The 16744-nt window shown below is 44.4% G+C and overlaps 1 protein-coding gene across 1 annotated transcript in view; it reads left to right on the plus strand.

Annotated features, from left to right (window-relative positions):
- Positions 1 to 6829: 6829 nt before the first annotated feature.
- Positions 6830 to 16744, plus strand: part of TKFC (triokinase and FMN cyclase) — a 30539-nt gene continuing 20624 nt past the window's right edge. Inside the window, exon 1 of the mRNA XM_082271092.1 lies at positions 6830 to 6865. Within this exon, the coding sequence (XP_082127218.1) occupies positions 6860 to 6865 (6 nt within the window). The 5' untranslated portion in view covers positions 6830 to 6859. The remainder of the gene's footprint in view (positions 6866 to 16744) is intronic.

Raw genomic sequence — 16744 nt, forward strand, 5'->3', positions numbered from 1 at the left:
AATGACACTGGCAGGGAAGGGGTTAACCTAGGGGTGATCAGAGGGTTTAATGTGAGCCTAGGGGAGTGTTTTCTAACTGTGGGGGGAGGGACTTGTGAAATGATCATAGAGACCTGTGATCCTATATGGAAGGATCACAGGCGCTCTGTGATCATTTCAGAAAGAACATCGATCAGCTGTGTTAACTTCTCTCTCAGCAGGGAGCGATCACGGATGGCCGGTGGCAATTGGTGCCGCTGGTCCCGTAGATCGAAATCCCTGCTGCCTAGTGGGGGCAAAAGCACGCCAGTGGCAGTGCGCGCTCGCCCCCAGGAACGCTCCCGCGGATTGCCGTACAGGAATGGCGATTCACGCAGCCGAGCCAGCCTACCGCAGTATATATGCGACGGGTGGTCGGCAAGTGGTTAAAACAGTAATGTGGTGGCTGCATTAGTTTCATTTTTATGCTTTATTTCCTCTATTTTCATCTGGTAATCCAGCCAGCAAGTCTGTTATTCACAGCCCAAGCTCTCCAGCAGAATGTATCAGGCTGGCATAGAAACAACTACTGTTTGTTCACAATAGAAGGCTGACAGACTGCCAAGATTGGCTCACGTAGAAAAAAGCTAACATTTCTGTGGTTCTGTTGTGAACTTTAAAGATTAATGCGGAATTTCACCCAAAAGGGGAGGTATGTACTTTGCTTTTACAGGTACGCGCTCCCACCATTACTCAGATGGCCTAGGCAATCTAAGCAGAAGTACCCCCCAACCTGCCTGCCTGCAACCATCAAGACCCAGAAGGCTGCAGGACTAGTCACAAAGTGAAACTTGCGCTTGCGCAGTGGGCAGCCAGATATAACGCTGCAAATAGTCACAACCAGATGCCCACAGTTAACACGCCAGTGCCAGGGACTGAAGACTGGTGAAGAAACCGCTCCGGATGAAGACAATGCTGGATCCTTGGACAGGTGAGTGTGTGTTTTATAAAAGTCAGCAGCTACAGTTTTTGTAGCTGCTGAATTTTAATTTTCGCCTGACTGAAGCTCCTCTTTAATTTCTCCACAATGCCTATGGCTACAGAGGTGAATAAGGGCTGGGTTTCAAATGCTCTTACTGCTTTAGTATGCATAGCCTGGAGACAGGTTCACACTCATTTTTGTATTTCACTTTAAATAGAAAACATTTAAAAAATAAATAAATAACAAAAATAGAAAACGTTGGTAGTTATGTGTGGATCAAATATGCTATCAATGACTAATTAAAGATTAATAAATCCAAGTATCAAAGGTGACAAACAGAAACAAACTGCAGACAAAAGCAATTTTTTCCTGCACCCAGCTTCCAATGAGTTACACGTTTTGTAGGACATATGAAAACACCCCTAGATATAGCTATGTATGAGATTGTACGGCTGCATAATCAAACTGACAATTGATCGCTTTTTTTCTTTTATTAGCTTTTATTTAGCATTCAAATATGCCTTTTTCTGAAGGTCTTTGTAAGCAACCCAGAATGCACTGTAGACAGTTACGCAACTCTTGGCCAGTCTTACTGTCACGTGGTTAAATTTTCATACTCTGACCCAGGTATAAAGTTCCTCAGCAATTGCTGATTCACAGAAGTTTCCCATTTTTGAATGTGATCTTTTTTAACTCTGTTCAGTAAGTTTTGTCTCCTTTGCATTTGTGTATTTATAGCTTTTGTGCTTCAGCCCTCATAGACTTCTGCCACTGTGTAGCCAGGGTTTAAATCTTTGTATTGCTGTATATTCTGTTTATGGGCTTCTTGGCGCTGTGCATCTTCTACTGAGGCACCCCTTGTCACAAGGCATCTTGTGCTGAATACATTTTGTGATTACACCTTATGTCTCTCTGCAGCCTATTCAATGCTGTCACAGTTTATGTCAGTCTATCTTATACCTCCTGCATGCATGGATTACTTTGTCTTCCTAAAGTCATTGTGCAGCCTGTGTGCTGCCAGTCTCCTCTCACTGCCAAACTAAACTGTCAGTCCTCTGTTACTGAGTATTCTGCCCTCAGTCCCCTGTCGCTGTACATTGTGATCTGCCAGTCCCCTGTCACTGTACATTGTCATCTGCCAGTCCTCTGTCACTGTACATTGTGATCTGCCAGTCCTCTGTCACTGTACATTCTGATCTGCCAGTCCCCTGTCACTGTATATTCTGATCTGCCAGTCCCCTGTCACTGTACATTCTGATCTGCCAGTCCCCTGTCACTGTACATTGTGATCTGCCAGTCCCCTGTCACTGTACATTCTGATCTGCCAGTCCCCTGTCACTGTACATTGTGATCTGCCAGTCCCCTGTCACTGTACATTCTGATCTGCCAGTCCCCTGTCACTGTATATTCTGATCTGCCAGCCCCCTGTCACTGTACATTGTGATCTGCCAGTCCCCTGTCACTGTACATTCTGATCTGCCAGTCCCCTGTCACTGTACATTGTGATCTGCCAGTCCCCTGTCACTGTACATTCTGATCTGCCAGTCCCCTGTCACTGTATATTCTGATCTGCCAGCCCCCTGTCACTGTACATTGTGATCTGCCAGTCCCCTGTCACTGTACATTGTGATCTGCCAGTCCCCTGTCACTGTACATTGTGATCTGCCAGTCCCCTGTCACTGTACATTGTGATCTGCCAGTCCTCTGTCACTGTACATTGTGATCTGCCAGTCCCCCGTCACTGTACATTGTGATCTGCCAGTCCCCTGTCACTGTACATTGTGATCTGCCAGTCCTCTGTCACTCTACATTGTGATCTGCCAGTCCTCTGTCACTGTACATTGTGATCTGCCAGTCCCCTGTCACTGTACATTGTGATCTGCCAGTCCCCTGTCACTGTACATTGTGATCTGCCAGTCCCCTGTCACTGTATATTCTGATCTGCCAGTCCCCTGTCACTGTATATTCTGATCTGCCAGTCCCCTGTCACTGTACATTGTGATCTGCCAGCCCCCTGTCACTGTACATTGTGATCTGCCAGTCCCCTGTCACTGTACATTCTGATCTGCCAGTCCCCTGTCACTGTATATTCTGATCTGCCAGTCCCCTGTCACTGTACATTCTGATCTGCCAGTCCCCTGTCACTGTACATTGTGATCTGCCAGTCCCCTGTCACTGTACATTGTGATCTGCCAGTCCCCTGTCACTGTACATTGTGATCTGCCAGTCCCCTGTCACTGTACATTGTGATCTGCCAGTCCCCTGTCACTGTATATTCTGATCTGCCAGTCCCCTGTCACTGTACATTGTGATCTGCCAGTCCCCTGTCACTGTACATTGTGATCTGCCAGTCCCCTGTCACTGTACATTCTGATCTGCCAGTCCCCTGTCACTGTACATTCTGATCTGCCAGTCCCCTGTCACTGTACATTGTCATCTGCCAGTCCTCTGTCACTGTACATTCTGATCTGCCAGTCCCCTGTCACTGTATATTCTGATCTGCCAGTCCCCTGTCACTGTACATTGTGATCTGCCAGTCCCCTGTCACTGTACATTGTGATCTGCCAGTCCCCTGTCACTGTACATTGTGATCTGCCAGTCCTCTGTCACTGTACATTGTGATCTGCCAGTCCCCTGTCACTGTACATTGTGATCTGCCAGTCCCCTGTCACTGTACATTGTGATCTGCCAGTCCTCTGTCACTGTACATTGTGATCTGCCAGTCCTCTGTCACTGTACATTGTGATCTGCCAGTCCCCTGTCACTGTACATTGTGATCTGCCAGTCCCCTGTCACTGTACATTCTGATCTGCCAGTCCCCTGTCACTGTATATTCTGATCTGCCAGCCCCCTGTCACTGTACATTGTGATCTGCCAGTCCCCTGTCACTGTACATTGTGATCTGCCAGTCCTCTGTCACTGTACATTGTGATCTGCCAGTCCTCTGTCACTGTACATTGTGATCTGCCAGTCCCCTGTCACTGTACATTGTGATCTGCCAGTCCCCTGTCACTGTATATTCTGATCTGCCAGTCCCCTGTCACTGTACATTCTGATCTGCCAGTCCCCTGTCACTGTGTATTAGGCTCTCAGTCCCTTGTCACTGTGTATTAGGCTCTCAGTCCCTTGTCACTGTGTATTAGGCTCTCAGTCCCTTGTCACTGTGTATTAGGCTCTCAGTCCCTTGTCACTGTGTATTAGGCTCTCAGTCCCTTGTCACTGTGTATTAGGCTCTCAGTCCCCTGTCACTGTGTATTAGGCTCTCAGTCCCCTGTCACTGTGTATTAGGCTCTCAGTCCCCTGTCACTGTACATTGTGATCTGCCAGTCCCCTGTCACTGTGTATTAGGCTCTCAGTCCCTTGTCACTGTACATTGTGATCTGCCAGTCCCCTGTCACTGTACATTGTGATCTGCCAGTCCCCTGTCACTGTACATTGTGATCTGCCAGTCCCCTGTCACTGTGTATTAGGCTCTCAGTCCCTTGTCACTGTGCATTCAGATCAGTCATTTCCATGTTACTGTGTATTCTGCTCTCTGTCACTGTGCATTATGATCTCAGTCCCCTGTCACTGTGAAACCTGAACTGCTATTCCCATGTCACTGTGCATTTGGATCTGTCAGTCCTCCTGTGCCACTATGTATTCTGCTCTCTGCCCCCTGTCACTGTGCATTCTGATGTGTCATTTCCATGTCACTGTGCATTCTGCTCTCAGCCCCCTGTCATTGTGCAACCTGAACTGCTAGTTCCCTGTCACTGTGCATTCTGATCTTTTATTTCCATGTCACTGTGTATTCTGCTCTCTGCCCCCTGTCACTGGGCATTCTGATGTGTCATATCCATCTTACTGTATATTCTGCTCTCTGACACTGTGCATTATAATATCTGTCCCCTGTCATTGTGCAACCTGAACTGCTAGTTCCCTGGTACTGTGCATTCTGATTTTTCATTTCCATGTTACTGTGTATTCAGCCCTCCCTGTCACTGTGCATTCTGATCCGTCAGCCCCCTGTCACTGTGCATTCAGATGTGTAATTTTCATGTTACTGTGCATTATGATCTTTAATTTCCATGTTATTGTGTATTTTGCCCTCCCTGTCACTGGGCATTCTGACCTGTCAGCCCCCTGTCACTGTGCAACCTGAACTGCTAGTCCCCTGTTACTGTACATTCTGATCTTTCATTTCCATGTTACCATGTATTCTGCCCTCCCTGTGATTGGGCATTATGATTTGTCAGCCCCCTGTCACTGAGCATTATGATCTGTCAGTCCTGTGTCACTGGGTATTCTACCCTCTGCCCCCTGTCACCATGCATTCTCATGTGTCACTAATTTTCCTGTTACCGTGTATTCTGCTTTCTGTCACTGTGCATTATGATCTCAGTCCCCTGTAACTGTGCAACCTGAACTGCTAGTCCCATGTCACTGTGCATTCTGCTCTCTGCCCCGCATAAGTATCATGGTAATTTGCTTCTTGTGCTTTGAGAGTTCAGTTAATGTATACAGAACAATTGTGTACGGCCACAAATGTGGGGCGCTAACACCCACATTTTCAGGACAAGCTTTTGGGCTTTACCCCCTTCTTTAAGGTCGTTAATGTATACTGTGTATATTGTTATATTCTTATACAGGATTGATATAGCGCCAACAGTTTGCGCAGTGCTTTACAAAATTCAGGACGACATTACAGTTAATACAATTTGGAATCAGAGGGCCCTGCTCGTTGGAACTTACAATCTAAGAGATCTAATGTATACTGTGTGTGTGTATTTATGATATGTTTTTTTCAGGGCCGATACCGATATTTTGGTCACAACATATCGGTATCGGCCGATATTTTGTACATTTAAAGTTTTGAAAAATAAAGACAATTTTTGACACAAATCTGATACTGAACATGTTAATTTTTATTTAATGCTTAATGGCTGGCTTGCTGGTACCCTGTGGTGGGTGGCTGGCTGGCACCCTGTGGTGGCTGGCAACCTGTGGTGGGTGGCTGGCTGGCACCCTGTGGTGGGTGGCTGGCTGGCACCCTGTGGTGGGTGGCTGGCACAGGGGCTGTGGGTGGCTGGCTAGTACAGTGCCTGTGGGTGGCTGTCTGGCACCCTGTGGTGGGTGGCTGGCTGGCTGTCTGGCACCCTGTGGTTGGTGGGTGGCTGGATGGCACAGGGTCTGTGGGTGGCTGGTACAGGACCTGTGGGTGGCTGGCTGGCTGGTACAGGGCCTGTGGGTGGCTGGCTGGCTAGTACAGGGCCTGTGGGTGGCTGGCTGGTACAGGGCCTGTGGGTGGCTGGCTGGCTGGTACAGGGCCTGTGGGTGGCTGGCTGGCTCGCTGGTACAGGGCCTGTGGGTGGCTGGCTGGCACGCTGGTACAGGGCCTGTGGGTGGCTGGCTGGCTCGCTGGTACAGGGCCTGTGGGTGGCTGGCTGGCTCGCTGGTACAGGGCCTGTGGGTGGCTGGCTGGCTCACTGGTACAGGGCCTGTGGGTGGCTGGCTGGCTCCGCTGGTACAGTGCCTGTGGCTGGCTCCGCTGGTACAGTGCCTGTGGCTGGCTGGCTGGTACAGGGCCTGTGGATGTGGGTGGCTGGCTGGCCCCGGGCTGCTGTGGGTGGATGTATGGCTGTGATACACTCCCGCGAGACTAGTCCCAACTCCAGACAAGGCTGTCCAAGGCGAGGGAGGTGGCCTAAGAAGGCAGAATGACGTCACAAAAATATTGGCCACTTCCGGGGCCGATACCAATATATCGGGGAAAGTGCATATCGGCCCCCGATATATCTGCCTTGCCGATAATCGGTCTATCCCTAATATGTGATGTTATACTGTAAATTATATTATGTGATATTAATTATGTTATATGGTCTCTTTTGTATCTGTTATTACAGATTATACCAGACCTACCTAACGGACCCTAGAAATATGGAGGTTTGTAACCTGTACTGCATTATTTAGGTTTCTCTGTTTTGTATACAATGCCTGTTCCGCTATGGCTGCTTTACCTATTTTATGTTAAAATGCACTTTACAAGTCATCTTTACAGTGGTAGAAGCTTTGGGGGGAGATTTACTAAAACTGGAGTGGCAAAATCTGGTAAAGGTTCACGTAGAAACCAATCGACTTCCAGGTTTTATTGTGCCAGCTTAATTAAACAAGCTGAAGTTAGAAGCTGATTGGCTACCATGCACAGCTGCACTGGATACTGAGTGTTCCAGTTTTAGTTAGGGCTCTTTCACACACTGTGTCTGTCAAACGGACTCCGCTTTTCTCAGCGGGGGATCGATCCGCCGATTCCCCGCTGAGCAGAAAGATGACAGCTGTGTCTCAGCGCTGTGTGCGGAGACACAGCTGTCAATTCCCCATGCATCTCTATGGGGGAAATCGGATGGGAATGGACCGTCGGTCCGTTCTCACCTGATCCGATCCGCTGGACGGATGGAAAATAGGGTTTCCATCCGTCAAGATTTGACAGATCGGGTCGGATGTCAGCGGACATGTCTCCGCTGACATCCGATGCCCCATAGGAATGCATGGGGGTGTAAGAATATTTAATAATAAATATCTTGCGCTCGTACTTATGTCAGAATATTTATACTGCTCTGAATATAGCAGTGTATTTATTTATGGTTAATAAGCAAAGATCTGTGAAAAAGGAGAGTCTTCACCTATTGCCATAAATCAGTGTCGAGAATTCTTTTTAATTGATTAATTTCTTTTTAAAAGCATATACCAATCTTAGTGAGTACAGTCTACAGTGTGGAATATATATAAAAATATTTATTCTCAAGACATGCAAACACAATATATGATCAAACAAGAAGTGACACAAAAAGATAACTCTACAACAAAAATACTAACTTCAAATAATCAATGCAATGTGATGTTTAGCTCAATAATGAAAGTGAAAGTAAAACAAAGTGAAACAAAACAAAGTAAGATTACCATTTCTTCCCAGGTATAGTATAAGCCATAAATTAATGTTCTATATAAACAGACTACAATGGTCTGCGAATCACAGGGCCCAAAGTCATTCCACTGCAGAAGGAATGAGAATAAGCCATGCAAAACGGAAGACTTAAAATTGCAAATAATGCACTGAATCTGATATTAATAAAAATGTATAAAAACAAAAATCAGCTTTTTAGAGAAAAATATACCATGGCTTATACGGCTGGGATTGTAATCTCATTACCCTTAAATATGCAATATAAAACATATAAGGAAAGAATAAACAATTGTTGAATAAAATCAAATAATACAGCAAGGCATAATTACCACACTTAAGATGGTGTTACCGGAGTCCTAAGATGGATGCCAGTGAGGGAGGAGTTTCCTCCAAGTTTCAGATGAATGATGTGGATCAGGGAGTATGTCTGGATGAGTCTTTTGAAAAATGTAATAGCGTGTGTGGTGTAAGTGTGAGGTGTGTTGTCAGTAGTGTAAAGTGTAATCCTCTCTCTCATCTGGGTTGGTCTTTTATATGGTAAGAACAAAGAGCTATAAAAATTACCATAAGTAAAACCCAGAGGGATGAAACATTATCCCTATTGGTCGGGATATTCTATACCTAAACTGATGAGGTCAGAGACACACCTCTTTTGATAATTAACCCAAAACTTGGTATAATAAAATTAAGGATGATACCTCTATATGTAAGATTAATCATAAAACACAACATAAAACTTTGTCCAGACTACCAGTACATACATAAATGTCCACCTGTATTTCCATTATTCATCTTGGCAAGTAATGCCATTTCAATAATTATATTATTTAACACAATATAATATTTTTATATTGGAATATCTCAAAATATCTCAAGACTGCACCTGGTATTTCGTCTCCAGAGGGCAGTATTGTACCGTTCATTAGATTTTGTATTTAATATAATTAAAACAATTTGTTATCTGATGACCTATTGACCTGTCGGCTAGTGAAAAGCAATTACTTATTTGGATTCTGACATAACTGTCAGGCATCTAGTCTAGGTTTGGAATATTTACGACACAAACTTCTCTGAAATGAGGTAATTAGTGGCGAGATACATCTGTCCTACACTTAAACATAATGTATTCTAAGAAAGATTACTATTGTAAGAATATAAACCCAAAATGTGATATAACATTCCTAAATATATATGTATATGCCTTACATAATATAATGACATAATTATGGCTAATATCTTCTCACATATGATAATGTATCTATAAAAACTTATATGGTTCATCTTTAAATGTATGCTGAAAAACACTGAGCCATTGTCTATTGTTAAATACTTATAGACAGACTGACACTACCATCCCCTTAACTTCTGTTATCTGATAGAGGTGTCAATGTATAAGCTTATTTAAGACAAAAGAAAATAGAAATGTCTGCTGAAAGTATAGGACCCTATTGTTGAAATTCTATGCTCTCTTGTAAGCTTGTACGAGACATTTTGTTTAACAAGTATATATATGAACTTTGTTTCACCTTAAAAACAAGATGGACGCCATCCTGTTCAGAATCTCTTATATGCATAATATGAAATATACATGGCTTTTAAAATCATTTTTCTTTTTACCTATTATTATTTTAATCAACCCCCAATAACCCCGACATATCCCCCCTTTCTTCCCAGTAGACAAGTGAGCAACTTAGGCCTATCTGGAAAGAAAGCTTTTTAAGGAGTAGTAAAAAAAAAAAAAAAATGTCTTGTTCTCTTTTTGTAAGAGAATAGTTCATATTGGGAATTGTTCATAACTTTTAAGTAAAGCGATAAAAAAAAAATTGAGAAAAAAAAAAGTTCAAAATGTCAGTTCGTAGCGACTTTGCTAGTGTTAGCTATGTCACAAACTGTTCCTTATTAGTCTCTTTGAATTCTGATCTCCTGGTAAAGAAACACAAATGTTCCTGAAAATCTGCAACATCAGCTTGTAAAGTCTTGATGGAGACAGAAATTAACTGCTGCAATGGCATTAGCAACTACCATTCAAAGCGCAGTAAAACAACGTTGGCAATCAGGAATCTGAGAAATCTGTTTGGACGTTCAACCTTGGATATTGGTTGGATAATGAATGGTTTCAGCATGGTCTAGAGTGTCATACACCCAGACTGAGGTTTGCTCATATGTGCAATGCACCATTCTCACATCTCCTTCAACTGAAAACAGGAGGTAGTGTGATTTCTCTCAATGGATTTCCTCAGATCAAATGCACAAAGATCTGTTGAAACAAATCTTCCTTTCCGTCAACAAGAATCTGGGGCGTCTCGCAGCTTGATTCCTGAAGAGGGACCTGATGCAATGAGGGGTTCCGTCCTGAGCTGTGCTCTAGGGAGAGATGACCCATCCGATTGCTGTGTCTTTGGCAAACATCACCGTCTGTACCAATCAACGACCTGGCATGGGAGGTTAATCTCCTCCTATTGGATGAAACATACAGTATGAATATACATTCTTATCAATTGACATTTCAATGCGATGTTGGTACCCTAAGCTTTCTCAGAGTTCTCCTTTAATCCACCGTGTGATCAGTCCTTTTATGACACCAGGGAATGTGAGACTATATATGCGACCTTTCCTAGGGCGACTGACTTCTGGGGCTTATTAACATGGAGATGTATCCATCGCCATGGATACTACACATTGGACAATTGTATAGTAATACAATACTTTGTTTAAAGTTTACCTACTACTTAGGGAAAAAATATAATATCTCCCCCTTTGGGGCATCAATGCAATTTATTGTAGACAACAAACTACCTGGCATTGAGGATTCCTTCTTGGTTACCGTATACAACCTTTAACTTCTTGACTGCATTACGTCATTAGGGTTTGATCCTCCTTGGTATCACCATCATAGGCGATTGTTTTGAAATGTGTCCGCTTTAAGCGACCTGTTTGAGTCAGAGGGATGAAGTGACCACTGAAAAATAGGAGGGTAGTTAGTATCTACAACCAAGATCCCCCCCCTGGCAGGGATTTCAGGATCCTCAATGCTGTGACCTGGAATAAAATGGTGTTAGCACCTCTGTATCCTATGCCTCTACTCAGTGTATCCCTTCTGATTCCTGCCATTTGGGCATTTAAGGATTTTGTGGCCTTTGGCTGGCCACAGGATTTGTTCCTAAAGAGGAATTGTTTTAATTCTGGGCTGCAGTGCCCAAAGTGAACCAAGTGATCAGCCGATCCAACTTGGCTTCTACTCTGCTGAAAACTTTACAGAGTTGAATTATTGGCTCCGCCTCCTGCGGTGCCTATATCTCTCGGGTTCAGACATATGGGACAGATCCCCATCAGAACCAGTTACGCGGTTCTGGCGTGAGGTCTGGGCCTTAATGTCACTTGATTTTCCCAAGGATTTTGGGGATCCCTAAGATGGGGCAAATCCCTATTTATTTGTGGGTGTCCCCCCCCCCCCTTGTTAATGGGATGTCCGGTGTCCTCCTTAAGGTATCCGGTGTTCCCCTTGGGGCCTAGGTGGCATAACTTGCTCCTTTGCCAAACATATTATTATTATGTACATGGGCAATGCATCAAAGCACAGGGATTTAAATTCCTGATGGTTGTACTCAGCTCCTTCATTGAAGGATGTTAAGCACTTTTGAGTACAGCAGAAAAAAAAATTTCAATGGGGCTTTGGTGTTGTGTACATTTTAAATTTTAGATAACAGCTCTAGCAGCATTAAGGTTTTGTATGGGCTGACTTTTAAATGACATCCTGCAGGCACAACACAGACAGTTGTTTTCATAGGCCTCAGGGTAATCAATAATGTTTAAGGACCTTTTCATGACAAAATCAGCACAGTACTCTTTTTAAAACTTTTTAAATTCTGGAGGTGTATGGTGTCTTTTTAGGGGTGCTAGTCTTTTTGCAGTGACCTGATATGACTCATACTTATTTATGCATGGCTGCCCAATTTCTGCCCTCCTATTTTAGGAATATGGCTGGGGTAGGATGTGGACTCTTTGCCTGACTATCCCCCCTTTGTCTGGGTCATAACCATCAGACTGGGAATCATATCTGGGTCTATGAATAATTACATCATATTTAAAATGCAGGACTAATTAACATTACCCTTATTGCATGGACACCATGACACTTATGGAACTCTCTTACGTATTTACTGATGAGTTCCTGTCATGAATTTGAACTGTTACATTTTTATTATTATTTATTTTTTTTTTTAATTTTCCACTGCTGATTACTCGGCAACTTCCGCTAGAAAAACATTTTCCCTTGCTCAAAACTTCCTAAATATTGCATTAATCATTTACATTTCTCTTTCACATGATTACTTTCATTATAGCTTACTTGATAAGACTTCTGCCACAGTTCTACTTCATTCTGCAGTTTCAAGCTACATTCTCTTAACTGATGTGTCCCAATAGAGGTTACTTTCACCTGCTCAAGGAGGTTCCTAATCTCATACTCTCATTTATTTGGAGTGGAGATTGAAACTTTACTAAACTCCTTTTTGCTGAGCCTTCTGGTGCAGTTCCTCATAAAGATACAGTAAGATTGGCCATGACTCTAAAAGTATGTGATCACACTTCCCGATGTCTTTTGGTGTTAGATAAGCTATTGGTGAGTTCATACATACAGGTTGTCCTCTACCCATGTCAGATGCCCATATTTGGCCCGACTTCTGAGGATTTTGATATATGACTCTAACCAGCATTTACATATTACATAGTTACATAGTTACATAGTAGGCGAGGTTGAATAAAGACAATAGTCCATCCAGTTCAACCTGTGTAGGTGTGTGTGACTGTAATCATCTAACATAGCCCTCAATCTCCTGATCCTTGAGATGTAAGTCTAAGAGTCTTTTGAAAGTCACCATACTACCCGCAGAAACCACCTCTTGCGGTAGACAATTCCACAATCTTGTAGCCCTAACAGTAAAGAACCCCCCACGTTGCCTGAGGTTAAAACGCTTCTCCTCTAATCGCATTGTATGTCCTCGAGTCCTCATGCAATTCCTTCGAATGAACAGCTTTTCTTCTAAGCTGAGATCCCCATTAAGATATTTATAAATTGCTATCATGTCCCCTCTCAGACGTCTTTTCTCCAGGGAAAATAAATCGAGCGATTGCAGCCGCTCTTCATAGGTAAGGTCCTCCAACCCCCTAATCAGTTTAGTTGCCCTTCTCTGGACTTTCTCCAGCTCCAACACATCCCTCCTGAGGACTGGCGACCAGAACTGGACAGAATACTCCAGATGCGGTCGGACCAGAGTTTTATAAAGTGGAAGGATTATAGTCTTATCTCTGGAATACATCCCTTTCTTTATGCATGCTAATATTCTGTTGGCTTTGGAAGCTGCCGCTTGGCATTGCATGCTGTTGCCTAATCTATCATCAACTAAGACTCCCAAATCTTTCTCCATTTTTGATTCCCCCAAGGGTTCCCCTCCTAACGTGTATTGTGTTTTTATGTTTTTGGTCCCCAAGTGCAAAACCTTACACTTCTCCACATTAAACCTCATTTGCCATGTCGTTGCCCACTCCGTAATTTTGTCCAGGTCATTCTGTAGGATATCTGCTTCATGCTGTGCAGTTATTGCCCTGGCCAATTTTGTGTCATCTGCAAAAACTGATAACGAACTACTGATCCCTTCCTCAATGCTGTTTATGAATAAATTGAACAAGGTTGGTCCCAGGACTGAGCCCTGGGGCACCCCGCTTACTACCTCAGACCAGTCTGAGTATGCGCTGTTTATTACTACCCTTTGGACACGGCCTTTTAGCCAATTCCGTATCCAAGAGCAAACCCTGCTGTCGATACCTGCAGACCTTATTTTATAAATTAAGCGCTTGTGGGGAACTGTATCAAACGCCTTAGCGAAATCCAAGTACACCACATCCACTGGTCTCCCCCTATCTAGCTCACAGCTCACTTCCTCGTAGAATGCTAAGAGATTGGTTTGACAAGAACGCCCATTTGTAAACCCGTGCTGGTTACTACTGATGATGTTGTTGTCTTTAGCATACTCTACGATATAGTCCCTTATCATCCCCTCCAAAAGTTTACATATTATTGCTGTCAGACTGACAGGCCTATAATTTCCCGGGATATGTCTCTGGCCCTTTTTGAATATCGGAATCACGTTAGCCTTCCTCCAATCCCCTGGTACAACTCCTGTCCTAATACTGTCAGCAAAGATCAGGAACAGTGGTCTAGATATAACCATACTGAGTTCCTTGAGCACTCTCGGATGTACGCCATCCGGGCCTGGTGATTTGTTTGTGTTAAGTTTATCCAGTCTTTCCCTGATTTCCCCCTCTGTTAGCCATAGTGGCAAGTCCTGTGTATTACTACTAACCATACAGTCATGGTCAGTGTACCCTTCCTTTTCCTGCGTAAAGACTGACGAGAAAAAAGAATTCAGCACGGTTGCTTTTTCAGTGTCCTCTGTAACCATCCTCCCATCATCGTTAATTATGTGTGCAATATGCTCTGCCCTAGTTTTTTTTGCTGTTGATATATTTAAAGAATTTCTTTGGGTTTTTTTTACTATCCTCCGCTATTTGTCTCTCAAAGTTGATTTTAGCCATCTTGATTTCGTGTTTACACTTCTTATTTTCCTCCTTGTATTGCTGGAAGGCCGATACTGTGCCCTCTGATTTATATTTCTTGAAGGCCAATTTTTTTCCCCTAATAAGTTTTTTAACGCTACGGTTTAGCCAGCCAGGTTTGGCTTTGTCTCTTCTAAATTTATTCCCCATAGGAATGCACTGCAAGATGCCTTTGCTTAATATTGTTCTAAAGCATTCCCATTTTTCCTCTGTGGTCAGTGATCCCAGGGTTTGGTCCCAGTTTACCCTTTCCATCAATGAGTACAATTTTGGAAAGTCTGCCCTTCTGAAGTTTAGGGTTCTTATGTTCCCCACTTGCCTTTTTATATTGTTATTTATACTAAATGTGATCATCCTGTGATCGCTAGAGCCCAGGTTGTCCTGGACTCCTACCTCCGAGATTATGTCTGGGTCATTAGTGATCAATAGATCCAGGATAGCATTCTCTCTAGTAGGGGAATCCACCAACTGCGACATGTAGTTATCCTGTAAGGTTTCCGTGAATAGCCGGGCCTTATGCGAGTGTGCAGTCCCCTCTTCCCAGTCAATGTCGGGATAATTGAAGTCCCCCAATATGATGACTGATCCTAGTTTTGCCGCTTTACCTATTAGTGCTAAAAATTCCAGCTCTACCTCCTCCCCTTGGTTAGGTGGCCTATAGCAAACCCCCACAACTACTTTTCCCTTATCTTCTTCCCTATCGAGTTCAACCCACACAGATTCTAAATCCATGCTCATCCCATCCGTAATGTCACTCCTTTCTAGCACCTTTATATTGTTCTTGACATAGAGACATACCCCTCCCCCTCTTTTACCAACCCTGTCCTTCCGGTACACCGAATACCCTTGGATATTGGCCAGCCAGTCATGTGAGGGGTCGAACCAAGTCTCCGCTATTCCCACAAGGTCTATGTCTTCCTCATGTACTAACATTTCCAACTCATCCATCTTATTAGCTAGGCTCCTGGCATTAGCATATACCCCTCTTAGTTTTACGGAAGTTAAACGTGATTGGCGGTTTTGTTTATTTCTGTTTGGTCTGCTGTTCTCCCGCACAGACCCGCCAATTGATGTTGACCTACTGTCGCTGCTGACCCTACAACTGCCTTCAGTCCTCTGCTCCCTCCTGACTGATTCTACTTCTGAGCCCTCCCCCCCGTCTCCTAGTTTAAAAGCCCCTCCAACTCGGTGGCCATCTTTCTCCCCAAAAGAGCTGTACCGTCCCCATTAAGGTGCAGCCCATCCTTACTAAAGAGCCGGTAGCCGACTGAGAAGTCAGCCCAGTTCTCCAGGAACCCAAACCCCTCCTTCCTACACCAATTCCTCAGCCACTTGTTAACTTCCCTAAGCTCCTTCTGCCTCTCCTGTGTGGCTCGAGGTACAGGCAGTATTTCAGAGAAAACCACCTTGGAGGTCCTTTTCCTCAATCTATTACCTAAGTCCCTGAAATCGTTCTTAAGGATCCTCCACCTACCTTTAACTTTGTCATTAGTGCCCACATGCACCATGACCGCTGGGTCATCCCCAGCCCCGCCCAACAATCTGTCTGCCAGATCTGCGATGTGCCGAACTCGGGCGCCCGGTAAACAACAAACTGTTCGGTTCACGAGATCTTTTTTACAGATTTCCCTCTCTGTCCTCTTGATAATTGAGTCCCCAACTACCACAACCTGTCTAACCTTTCCTGCGTTACGGCCCCCCTTCTTCCTGGAGCCGTCCCTCCCCTGGCAGCTGGGGGAGGGCGCATGCTCCAGCTCTGCCACCCCTGAGTTGATATCCCCCTCAACCTGCAACTCAGCAAACATGTTAGGGTGTACCAACTCAGGACTGGCCTCCCTGACTCTCCTCCCCCTAACATTCCTAACAGTCACCCAGCTGCGTACCTCTGCTGCTTGCGTCTCCTCTATTCCTTCCTCCTCTATGCTGACCCCTGCCAGCGCCTGCTGGGTAATGTCCAAGCTCCTTTTCAGGTTGTAGATGCCACGCAGTCTTGTCACTGTGTTCTCTAGATCCACGATGTGGGCTTCCAGAGCAACAAGTCGCTCACATCTTGCACAGCAGTATTCGTCCTCGATTGTTTCATCAAGGAACGCATACATGCCGCAAGAAGTGCACTGAGTGGCATCCCCAATCCTGTCGGACATTATTACCCACTACTCTATGGGGATAATATTAACGACCTGCTCTTCCTTACCTACACTACCTCTAACTTCCCTGGTACAAAACCTGGGGTACCCACCAGTCGC

This window comes from Pelophylax lessonae (assembly GCF_965119305.1).
Source record: "Pelophylax lessonae genome assembly, chromosome: 10".
NCBI lineage: Eukaryota > Metazoa > Chordata > Amphibia > Anura > Ranidae > Pelophylax > Pelophylax lessonae.